Below are 13,213 nucleotides of genomic sequence, written 5' to 3' on the forward strand. Positions count from 1 at the left end.
ACGCATTCATAAATTTTAACATGCTGTTCATTCAAAACGGGAATTTTCTCAAGTATAAATTAATATTATATTAGCATATTGTGCATATATAGGCATAGGTTAGGTGTTTAGGTTCTGTTGGCGATTATTTGTACTTGTAGTAAGTGGGTGAAGCATTTACAGCGTTGAGGTTTGAATAAAAGTCGTCAGTGAAGCACTTGTTCCGGAAGTGTTCGAACGTCAACAGTTGACAGTCGCGTGTAAACCGTTTATCATTCATAAACCGCTGGGGTTTCAGCCCGTCCTCCAAACAAAGATCCAAAAGTGATTCCATGCACCCGCCAAACCCCCTGATTATGAATGAAAAGCGGTTTACTCACGACTCACAACTGCTGACGTTCGAACATATCCGGAACAAGTGCTTCACTGACGAATTTTGTTCGAATCATAACGCTATAAATGCTTCACCCACGTACTACAAATACAAATAATCGCCAATAGAACCTAAACACCTAACCTAACCTATGCCTATTTATACACAATATGCTAATATATTATAATATTAATTTATACTTGAGAAAATTCCCGTTTTGAATGAACAGCATGTAAAAATTTATGAATGCGTCTGTGGGGTCGACCGCTGGATATAATGGACTTGAGTCGAGGACGGGTTGCACACTCGGCCATTCACATACTCACAACACGACGAGCGCTTGATGTGTTTGTACAACTGATGAACATCAAGAAGTATCATTAGTATTTAGTACTGAGAGGTTGTATAATTATACTCCAGTGTATTCATGACGAACAATGCTTGTGTAACAAATGCGTTGAGCAACGTGTTTAAAACATGTATTTACTCGTAATAGAAAAAGTACGTTGTAATTCTTGAATACATCTACGCACCTGACGTATATACAAACTCGAGCCTTAACCAAACCTCGACCGAAAGACTGGACAGCATGATTGCTGCCTCTCCTCGCAGGAACATTACATATACAACAATATAACCAATTCACAACATTTGACCGTTTATTACATGTTCCTTACAATGAGTGTCATAATGAATTGTATTCGATTCCATTTTTTTTATGATTAGAAAACTGAAAACACTTTGCTTTTACCAGAATTTGACCCAAGAAAACTAAGAGCTCCAATGGAAATACTTCGGCAGTTTTCTGGTGTTGTCTTTAGGGTGGACAGGAACAGAAGAAGATAAGATATGGGATAAGGCAGGAAAACAACGCAAGAGTACAAGACTGAACTCAAGGGCACCAACAACACACAAACTACCACACTCCACATAACAGTGCTACCAAGACTGGACTCAACCTTGTGGTTACCGTGTAATGGTTTCGAGGCTTAGTGTCCCCGCGGCCCGTTCATCGACCAGGTCTTCTCGTTGCTGGACTAGTCAACCAGGCTGTTGGACGAGGCTGCTCGCAGCCTGACGTATGAATCACAGCCTGGTTGATCAGGAATCCTTTGAAGGAGTTTATCGAGTTCTGTCTTGAACACTGTGAGGGGTCGGCCAGTTATGTCCCTTATGTGTAGTGGAAGCGTGTTGAACAGTCTCGGGCCTCTGATGTTGATAGTTCTCTCTTGAACACTGTGAGGGGTCCGCCAGTTATGCCCCTTATGTGTAGTGGAAGCGTGTTGAACAGTCTCGGGCCTCTGATGTTGATAGTTCTCTCTTGAACACTGTGAGGGGTCGGCCAGTTATGTCCCTTATGTGTAGTGGAAGCGTGTTGAACAGTCTCGGGCCTCTGATGTTGATAGTTCTCTCTTGAACACTGTGAGGGGTCGGCCAGTTATGTCCCTTATGTGTAGTGGAAGCGTGTTGAACAGTCTCGGGCCTCTGATGTTGACAGAGTTCTCCCTCAGAGTACCTGTTGCACCTCTGCTTTTCAACGGGGGTATTCTGCACATCCTGCCATGCCTCCTGGTCTCATGTGGTGTTATTTCTGTGTGCAGGTTTGGGACCAGCCCCTCTACTATTTTCTACATTTAAATTATTATGTATCTCTCCCGCCTGCGCTCAAGAGAATACAGATAGTAGAACTTCGATTTCAACCCCTTTACCCTGTCGTAGCTCAGTCGATTAAGGCAGTGTCTGGGATGCTCCCGGACGCAGGTTCGAATCCTCGTCACGGCCTTTGTGGATTTGTTCATTGGTTCTATTTACTTTATAGTCCGAAAAAAAATTAAGCTAAAAAACAAACTTAAATTTTCTTAGGCCTAGTATAGCGCGCACTTGTACTATATAAGGCCGCAGATAGCGTGTATAGTGTTATACATATTATATATTATACATTATTATATATTATTATTATATATTGTACATATTATAGACCTAGGAGGGTTAAGTTAGTTAATTTTGAACATAAGTAGAAAATCGTTACCGGTTTGTCCAAATTCAATATTACAGATTTCCACTAATTGCGTTGTACGTCGGTACATGTGCTATGGTCCTCAGCCTTCCTATAAGTACTACCACAACAGGAGGCTGAGCTGAATAATGGGACACACTTTATTTTGGGGGGTGTGAGGGGGGGGGGGAAGGTTGATACGTTGTACATTACCAGGTTTGCCTCGCATTTTCTTTTTACTGTCGCCTTTCGTAAACAAGAACCCAATCCTGGAAAAATAATGTTAATGCCAAATCCGCTGTATCTCAAGAACGCTCTAGTGGGTGTTGAAAAACTACAGGAAACTAAAGGCGACTTTCGCGACGTTCTGAAAATTCGTTGACACACCCTCTTTGGAATGTGTTTGCGGGTCAGATGGCCTGTCAATCAACCAGCCATTCAGAGCCAGCCAGCCACCCATCCAGAGAAGTCACACTGCCAGAGACGTCACACCCAGCCAGCCAGCCAGAGACGTCACACCCAGCCAGCCAGCCAGAGACGTCACACCCAGCCAGCCAGCCAGAGACGTCACACCCAGCCAGCCAGCCAGAGACGTCACACCCACCCAGCCAGCCAGAGACGTCACACCCACCCAGCCAGCCAGAGACGTCACACCCAGCCAGCCAGCCAGAGAAGTCACACCCAGCCAGCCAGCCAGAGAAGTCACACCCAGCCAGCCAGGTAGTCTCGCCCACCCAGCCAGCCAGGGAGCCTCGCCCACCTATCCAGCCAGCCGAAGTTAATCGTCGCGGAAGGAGAAAAGTTGCCATCAAAGCGGAAGCAAATTATTGCACGAATTAGGTGTCATGAATATTCAAGGCGGCTCATCAAATGATGGTCTTGGCTGGTCTTAACTCTTCCTAACTCTGGCAAGTGATGAACGAAGACAGTCCATCCGTAACCCACCTAGTGTGTCACCCTCCCATTGAAATACACACACTCACACACTCTCTCTCACACACACACACACACACACACACACACACACACACACACACACACACACACACACACACACACACACACACACACATTCACTCTCACACACACACATACACATTCACTCTCACACTCCCTCTCACTCTCACACTCCCTCTCACTCTCACACTCTCTCTCACTCTCACACTCTCTCTCACACTCCCTCTCACTCTCACACTCCCTCTCACACTCCCTCTCACTCTCACACTCCCTCTCACTCTCACTCTCACACTCCCTCTCACTCTCACACTCCCTCTCACTCTCACACTCCCTCTCACTCTCACACTCCCTCTCACTCTCCCTCTCACACTCCCTCTCACACTCTCACACACTCACACAGCACACTCTCACACTCTCACACTCACACTCTCACTCACTCTCACACTCTCACACACTCTCACACACTCACTCACTCATACTCTCTCACTCATTCTCTCACTCACTCACTCACACTCACTCTCACTCACTCGCACACTATACTCTAGTCCTTACCTAGAAGTGTCTGAAAGGGCGGCTGATTTTATCACTGTGTGAAGGACTTTGCATAATCCAAAATGGTTCAGTTTATAACATAAACTTGCAACAACTTGCTTTGAGATTTGAAGTTAGTGTTGTGGATATTTTCAAATAATCAATGATAAAATATTTACCCATTTTCACTGTAAATATTTTCAATGATCTCATTAATATATTATTGATCTAAATGAAACTGGAATTCTAGTTTTCAGTAAAATTGTGTATATACACAGCCTAGTACAGTGCTAATTTGTTTATGTATAAACAGTTGACGTTATGATTACCAAGTGTTCGGTGGCATGAGTTTAGCGGCACTTTTCATGTGCCAATATCGTCGGTTAGCGAGGCGTGTATTTTATTCTATCCAGTTAGCGATTGGCGAGGAAAATCCAGTCTATTTATATACTCCTTGAAGTTGGGGCGAGTAAACAGACATTGAGATGAGATAAAACCTCTCGTCACACACGACTCAGGCGGGGATATACCTATTAAACCTTCTGACAGCCGTTACAGGTCAGTGTTGATATGATTGATGATTAAGTCACCACAAGGGGGTGGCACGGGCATGAGTAGCCCGTAGGTGGTAGATGTTTGGAGTGGTTATCTTTGGTCATGTGACCTCAAGTGTGTCTGGGTCTGTTGAGGTCACTGGTGGTGTCATGGTGGTTATCGTGGCGATCCTGACTTGAAGAGAAGTTACCTTTCCCAGGGCGGGCGAGCACCTGTGTCTCCACGCCTGTTAATGAACACACATATACTTGCTGAACACATCTTGAAGGACCCGTCCAAAAGCTTGCACGTGTTGTCTTGTGAAGGGCGCCGAGAGGTTGTCCACTATTTAGGGGATGCCATGTGGCTGGCCATGATTTGTATCGTGTCCTTTCTCATCCTCTATATCCTTTATATAATAATAATAATTATTATTATTATTAAAATCAATTGGGGCATAGAGGTAACTTTAGGGAGCCGGTCGGCCGAGCGGACAGCACGCTGGACTTGTGATCCTGTGGTCCTGGGTTCGATCCCAGGCGCCGGCGAGAAACAATGGGCAGAGTTTCTTTCACCTTATGCCCCTGTTACCTAGCATTAAAATAGGTACCTGGGTGTTAGTCAGCTGTCACGGGCTGCTTCCTGGGGGTGGAGGCCTGGTCGAGGACCGGGCCGCGGGGACACTAAAAATCCCCGAAATCATCTCCAGATAACCCGCGCACTGTACCCGACACGATATACCCTGATCGGGGGTTCGAGTCCTCATTGCTTCAGTTGATTTTCTCATTGATATGTATAACGTTACTGCGATTTTTTTCCGTAATAATATACAAATATACATATATATGAAACATGAACAGTGGAGACATATATATGAAACATGAACAGTGGAGACATATATATGAAACATGAACAGTGGATACATATATATGAAACCTGAACAGTGGAGACATATATATGAAACATGAACAGTGGAGATACAAGCAAGTACAATAAAGCCACTAATACGTAAGGTGTAGTTTCCCGTGACTTCAAATGTTCCTGGTAATTGGTTTTAAAACCTATTAAGCCGCCACTGCACTGCTTATTGGATTGGTCAGTGAAAGAAGGCGGGCAGGGCACTTAACATATTAAGACGCCATTCCTCGACCACCCACTGCTTCCACTTTGCTAATTGCCAATGGTATCGCCGATATTGATTAGTATCGAGGAAGTGATGTGGGCAGAATAATGTAGGGAGGAGGGGGGCAGGAAGATGGGCGGTGGAGGGGGGGCAGGAAGATGGGCGGTGGAGGGGGGCAGGAAGATGGGCGGTGGAGGGGGGCAGGAAGATGGGCGGTGGAGGGGGGCAGGAAGATGGGCGGTGGAGGGAGGGCAGGAAGATGGGCGGTGGAGGGGGGCAGGAAGATGGGCGGTGGAGGGGGGGCAGGAAGATGGGCGGTGGAGGGGGGCAGGAAGATGGGCGGTGGAGGGAGGGCAGGAAGATGGGCGGTGGAGGGGGGGCAGGAAGATGGGCGGTGGAGGGGGGGCAGGAAGATGGGCGGTGGAGGGGGGGCAGGAAGATGGGCGGTGGAGGGGGGGCAGGAAGATGGGCGGTGGAGGGGGGGCAGGAAGATGGGCGGTGGAGGGGGGGCAGGAAGATGGGCGGTGGAGGGGGGGCAGGAAGATGGGCGGTGGAGGGGGGCAGGAAGATGGGCGGTGGAGGGGGGGCAGGAAGATGGGCGGTGGAGGGGGGGCAGGAAGATGGGCGGTGGAGGGAGGGCAGGAAGATGGGCGGTGGAGGGGGGGCAGGAAGATGGGCGGTGGAGGGGGGCAGGAAGATGGGCGGTGGAGGGGGGGCAGGAAGATGGGCGGTGGAGGGGGGGCAGGAAGATGGGCGGTGGAGGGGGGGCAGGAAGATGGGCGGTGGAGGGGGGGCAGGAAGATGGGCGGTGGAGGGGGGCAGGAAGATGGGCGGTGGAGGGGGGGCAGGAAGATGGGCGGTGGAGGGGGGGCAGGAAGATGGGCGGTGGAGGGGGGGCAGGAAGATGGGCGGTGGAGGGGGGCAGGAAGATGGGCGGTGGAGGGAGGGCAGGAAGATGGGCGGTGGAGGGAGAGTGACATTATTATTTTGAGAAAATCAGGTGGAATTATGAGGATTCGAACCTGCTCGCTGACTTGGTTGTAACCTTTCATAAGCCGTGACCCCTACTGATGACTCCGCTCTAAGTCCTCTTTATTCCCACCCAAATTCATTCGTATAGAACATACTCTTGAAACAGTGTAGTGATCCAACGTATATTACTGGTAATTTGTTCCATAAATGAATAAACATGTTAAAAATCAATATTTACCTAGACCTTTCCTGAATCTAAAGTAATCCAGTTTGTTTACTGGCTCAGGTTCTATTTTGTGTAGATGAATAGTCTCATTCATCCATTTATATATATTTAAATCATGTTACCGCGTCCCCCCCCCCCCTTTACTCTTCGTCACTGGCCATGATTCCATTGTTTCATAATAAAATGTTGATTCTATGTATTGGCACAAACGCTTGCTACCTGAAAACACACACACACACACACACACACACACACACGCACACACACACACACACACACACACACACACACACACACACACACACACACACACACACACACACGCACGCCAGTTCTCGTGTCCCTGGAGCAGGAGACCCTACTATCCACATGACACATGCGAATCCCCAGTAAGCAATGTTCTCTTTCATTGGTATGCGCGCAAGAGACGCCTGGTTTATGCAGTAACACTATGCTCAATTAAAAGTTTACACAGCATAATTGGCAAGTTTGTATACACACGCTATATACCGGATTGTGTGTGTGTGTGTGTGTACGGGCACTGCTTCATCTCTGCTGGGGAACTGATGGACAGTTTCATGATGGTCATTCCCCTGTCACCATTCTCTGGTGATCGTATCTCCAGTCATTTGAAGTCTCCAAATATCTTGAGTTAATTGAGATCATGTGTTAGGTGCATGCTTGGGCTCGTTGGTCACAACGTAGTTAATCCTTCGTCAGTTGTTGGGAGAACGTGGTTCGATCCCCGTGGACCTCGACACTGTGTATGTAACCTGTTGAGGATCAGAAACATGCAGCGCCTCCCTTGTTGTTATTGTACACTTGATACTGGACTTCATTTACCACTCTTGGCTCGTCCCTTGCTGGAGGTCGTTCGTGTGTCGTGCTGCGCACACACACACGCGCGCGCGCACACACCCACACACAGAGTGGACATAGACGAAATGTTCACACGGAATAGTAACAGAACGAGGGGACATGGATGGAAGCTTGAAACTCAGATGAGTCACAGAGATGTTAGGAAGTTTTCTTTTAGCGTGAGAGTAGTGGGAAAATGGAATGCACTTCAGGAACAGGTTGTGGAAGCAAATACTATTCATAATTTTAAAACCAGGTATGATAAGGAAATGGGACAGGAGTCATTGCTGTAAACAACCGATGCTCGAAAGGCGGGATCCAAGAGTCAATGCTCGATCCTGCAGACACAACTAGGTGATTACAACTAGGTAAGTACACACACACACGCACGCACACGCAGAGTGCCTCATTTACCGAGGATCACTGTTCTCAGGCGTGTGACGTTTCAACCCATGACTTGTTAAACATGTCAATGGACATTTTTAACAATGGTGGCGGTTTAGTCTTGCGAGAGCATGAAAACAGCACACATACTTTGAGTGCAGTATTTCATAGCGCCTCAACGTTGCATATTTTTTGGCATTTGCGAGGAAAGCTGCCACGTGTCCCGCGGGCGGGGCCAGAAGCCCAGCTTGCTGTGCTCAATGGCAATCGATGCACGTTAAGCCGAACAGGTGAGGCCCGGCTACGGCCATTGTTCTCTTTTTTTTTTTTTTTTTTAACCTTTTACAAAACCTTTTACTCTTAAAACTAATTTTATATAAAATTTATTACAAAATTTCTAGTTAATTAATAGGATTTTGCCAGGAGTTGATACTAGGCCGGTGATAATTTGACTTAGAAAAAATAGTAATATTGTAGTTGCCGTGTTCACACGTACAATTGAACACGTCCACGTGAACAAGTCCCCGTGAACACGTCCACGTGTTCCCATCGTCAGGGGAACACCCTGGGAACATACTCGTCAGGGGAACACCCTGGGAACACACTCGTCAGGGGAACACCCTGGGAACACACTCGTCAGGGGAACACCCTGGGAACACACTCGTCAGGGGAACACCCTGGGAACACACTCGTCAGGGGAACACCCTGGGAACACACTCGTCAGGGGAACACCCTGGGAACACACTCGTCAGGGGAACACCCTGGGAACACACTCGTCAGGGGAACACCCTGGGAACACACTCGTCAGGGGAACACCCTGGGAACACACTCGTCAGGGGAACACCCTGGGAACACACTCGTCAGGGGAACACCCTGGGAACACACTCGTCAGGGGAACACCCTGGGAACACACTCGTCAGGGGAACACCCTGGGAACACACTCGTCAGGGGAACACCAACTTCCCTAGAGTTAGAGTACAGGTAACACAGCATACTCAATAGGCAAAACAAAAGGAGACTGCTATTAATACGTGTGATTTATGATTCCTTGCAACACTAGATCCTGTGCCCCCGCCCTTCTGGGTGGGTTAGTGAAGTGCAGTGTGCCTCGCAGATATTATACAATGCTGGGCATTTTATCGTTTTAAAAAGTTAATTAATTGTAAGCATTTTTAAATGATTGATTAGGAAAGTGGGAGAGAGACGGGTGTGTTTTAAAAAGTTCACTATTTTTAAGCATTTCAAATGATTGATTAGAAAAGTGGGAGAGAGACGGGTGTGTTGTGTATTCACACTGGAGTTTTGTGGTAATTGTGCAGGTTTAATTGTAAATAGAAGTCATGCTTAACAAATGGAGCAGACTCGGACAAAATATTTAATAATTACTGTTTATGTTCATATATATTGTTAAGTAAAAGGTTCAGCTTTTCCACTGACATAAATAATGGTTAGATTACGTTGCTAGTTGTGCCGAGTGACCACCCAATTACTACGCCGTCTTCAAGTTAATATACACAAGCTGTGTTAATCATGGCAGCTGTTGTTAAAATAAATAAAAGTAGAGTCACACAGTGTTCGGAGACCACACCTGTGTGTACCTGTTGACTCGTCTCTAGGGCCTCATATCCACTCCTATTAGTGCTGACAATCACTGAAATAGTGTGTAAACAACTGATACAAGCAGAGCACTTACACGGCTTAGGTGTCGATTAGTCTTGTGTCTTGAATGAGAAGAAACATGTGATACGGAAGGACTTTGGATTGACTCAGGTGCTGATGGTAATGAGTACAGCTTGTTATTGACAGCGCTAGAGTGTTGCCTGCTGTGAGTGATGATCACTACACCTGGGCCCAGTCGGGGGGGGTGTTGGCCCACCTGGGCCCAGTCAGGAGGTGGGGGTGGGGGGGTGCTGGCCCACCTGGGCCCAGTCGGGAGGTCGGGGTGGGGGGGTGCTGGCCCACCTGGGCCCAGTCGGGAGGTCGAGGGGGGAGCGGGTGCTGGCCCACCTGGGCGAGTCAGGGTGTGCAGGTTACCAAGCTAGGAATGTTACACCGTAACATCCACATTGTTGTTGTTGTTGCAGACGTAATATTATAGGTTGGAATAGAGGTGTTGCTGGCGGGGTTGTAGTGTAGAGGCGGTGCTGGTGAGGATTACGGTCACTCACTCAGGTGGAGTCATGCCTCGTCACACCACTGACCAGAGGAAATTACCTTTCACTACTGGAGGAAGCAAGATTGTAATATCTGAGTAATAATATCTGAATGTGTGATTGTCGGCCGTGCTGTGGGTGCTTGCTGATGGTACCTGGTGGTACAGCCACCCGCCAGTACCGTCACTATGGTACCCACTCCCTGCTGGGTAGATAACAAGGTTCGACGCTCCCGTCGTGAACTTAACGCCAATCCCTGGCTCAGTATCATACGAGTCACCGGGATGTGCGGTGTTACTGACCCGTGTTAGAAGATTGCTTGTTACTGACCTTCCCCAGGATACAACCCGCAACAGTCGGCTAGCTCCCGATGACCTATTTACCTTTATGTAAACAGAAGTATCAAATATAAGGAAACGTGCCCAACGTCTCCGTCCTGGCCGGGAATAGAACGCAGGAACTTTCGGTGGTAAAGTGAGTCTTGATTACTGCGGTACAGGATCATTGCGTGATTAAACTGCATACCGTAGTTACCAGTTTCTATTTTTAAGTTTACATTGATAGCTCTGTCAGTGACCCCATTGCAGTGACGCCATGTTAGCAGTGATTATCAAAGAACCGCATCGCATACTTGATACATTTGTATGTCGTTAAACAAGACTTGTCCTTGTGTGGCCAACATGTGTTCTAGAGATAATAATAATCAATAATAATATTGATTATTATTGATCAATAATAATCTGTCAATAATCCTGTGACTCGCCCGTCCTAAACAGTTCTCCATAATTCACTGGATCGAGTTCGTGTGTATGACTGGTGGATGGGGGTCGACGCTTTGATCACCTTCAAGTGGGAACGGCAGAATTTTTTTTTCGCTCCAAGAAAACGTTCCAAGAAAACGTTCAAAAGAAACGTTCAAAGGAACGCTCAGGTCGGTTTTGGCTAATTTGAGTGGTGGTGTAGCTGTAGCTTGAGTCAGTGCTGATCCTTCCACCTGTGACAACTGCCGGGTGCATAACTAATCAGTGGACAACCATGTTTATTTTCTATTTATTTATTATAGGATTGTATTTTTGTTTTCAGAAGAGCGCAATTTTAAGTACAGGAGTTAAAACGACATGAGTGACATGTTTGATGTCGCAATTTAGTGAAGAGTGACATGTCGTTGATGTCGTCGATGTTGATGCGCAATTTTAAGTACAGGAGTTAAAACGACATGAGTGTGACATGTTTGATGTGTTTCAGAGGGCGGGATGAGTGTGGTGTCGGCGGCCAAGCGGGTGGTGCGGTGGTGCCCCACGCGGGCCCTCAGACGGGGCCTCTACTTCCTCCTCCTCTGGTGCTCTCTCTGCTACCTCGTCTTCAGGTGAGTCTCTCTCCTTACCTCCACCATATTGCTTGTACTTCACCACCAACCACTTTACCCTTCCCAGGGGCGGGGGCCAAAGGCTGAGTTACATAATCACAACTCCACTCTAATGTTAACCTAAGCATTTTACATACCTTGTGCTGCCCTGTAGAGGTTTCGGGGATGAACGGGCCCAGCGGCCTGGTCTCCGACCAGGCCTTTTGGTTGGTCGTCTGGTCATCCAGGCTGTGGGACGCAGCTGCTCGCAGCCTGACGTGTAAATCACAGCCTGACGTGTAAATCACAGCCTGGTTGGTCAGGTATTCACGTATATGTTGACCATGTTTCAATTTTATTTATATTTCCTTTCCCAGTGTCGTATACAGAAGCATTATAGGCTTGAGGTCCCTCTAGACCAACCACTGACCTGCCCCCCCCCCCAAATGCAACTCCACAACAGTTGCATAACTTCCTAGTACCTATTTACTACTAGGTGAACAGCGGCATCAGGTGTTTAGGAAACTTGTCTAAATGTCATTGCTGTGTCCGGGAATGGTTGAGCGGAACACTGGGCTACAGACGGGCCGCGATACAAGGACAAGGGCCGCATTGTGAGGCTATACATACAGAGCCCACGCCTGACACAGTTGTAACACTTGGCTAACAATACTCTGTAATTGTGGATACATATTTTATGAATATAGTTGATTTCAAATTATTGAAATTTTAAACGTAGTGATGTAGGCCACTAGTGTATGCGGACAGTTTTGCATCACAGGTAATTTGCAGTCATATGTACACCAGGTGTACAAATTTCAACCCGTTCTCGCACTTTCGTATAGTCAATATTGACTTATTAAATACGTGCATATGTGACATACTAAACATACTAGTTTACCTAGTGATTAGGAGTCAGGTCACCAATTTCATGGAGACCAATGACCTTCACAACCCAGGCCAACATGGATTTCGAGCGGGAAGATCGTGCCTCTCACAGCTACTTGAGCACTACGACAAAGTCACTGAGGCATTAGAAGAAAATCAGAATGCTGATGTGATATACACGGACTTCGCAAAGGCTTTCGATAAATGTGACCATGGCGTGATAGCAAAATGAAGTCAATGGGAATAACCGGTAAAGTTGGACGCTGGATACTGGATGTCAAACAGGACTCAGCGAGTAACGGTCAACCATATAAAATCTAGTCCAAGTGCAGTGAAAAGCTCTGTACCTCAGGGTACAGTTCTTGCACCGCTGCTTTTCCTTATTCTCATATCAGATATAGACAAAAATACAAGTCACAGCTTCGTATCATCCTTTGCAGATGACACAAAAATCAGTATGAAAATTACCTCGGCTGAGGACATTGAAAAACTTCAAGCTGATATTAATAAAGTTTTCGACTGGGCATCAGAAAATAACATGATGTTTAATAGTGATAAATTCCAGGTACTCAGGTACGGTAAAAATGAGGACCTTAAACATAATACAGAGTACAAAACACAGTCAAATGTACCCATAGTAGGAAAACAGCATGTCAAGGATTTGGGAATAATAATGTCTGACGACCTAACGTTTAAGGAGCATAACCAAGCAAATATTGCGACAGCCAGAAAAATGATAGGATGGATTACGAGAACTTTCAAATCCAGGGATCCCATCACAATGGTTGTACTCTTCAAGTCACTTGTGTTGTCCCGTCTTGAGTACTGCTCAGTACTCACTTCCCCCTTCAGAGCAGGAGAGATTGCTGAAATAGAGGGAATACAGAGAACATA

General features: G+C 46.8%; 1 protein-coding gene across 4 annotated transcripts in view; it reads left to right on the forward strand.

Moving 5' to 3' along the window:
- LOC123766408 (uncharacterized) overlaps positions 1–13,213 on the forward strand; it is a 291,287-nt gene that overhangs the window by 268,516 nt on the left and 9,558 nt on the right. For 2 of the 4 annotated variants that reach the window (XM_045755480.2, XM_069308426.1), the window contains exon 2: positions 11,332–11,452. In XM_045755480.2, coding sequence (XP_045611436.2) covers positions 11,332–11,452 — 121 coding nt within the window. Of the gene's footprint in view, positions 1–10,190; positions 10,561–10,870; positions 11,018–11,331; positions 11,453–13,213 lie in introns of those variants that run through there. The other 2 variants (XM_069308428.1, XM_069308427.1) reach the window with 2 other exon arrangements.

The sequence above is a fragment of the Procambarus clarkii genome, chromosome 62, assembly GCF_040958095.1.
Source record: "Procambarus clarkii isolate CNS0578487 chromosome 62, FALCON_Pclarkii_2.0, whole genome shotgun sequence".
Lineage (NCBI taxonomy): Eukaryota > Metazoa > Arthropoda > Malacostraca > Decapoda > Cambaridae > Procambarus > Procambarus clarkii.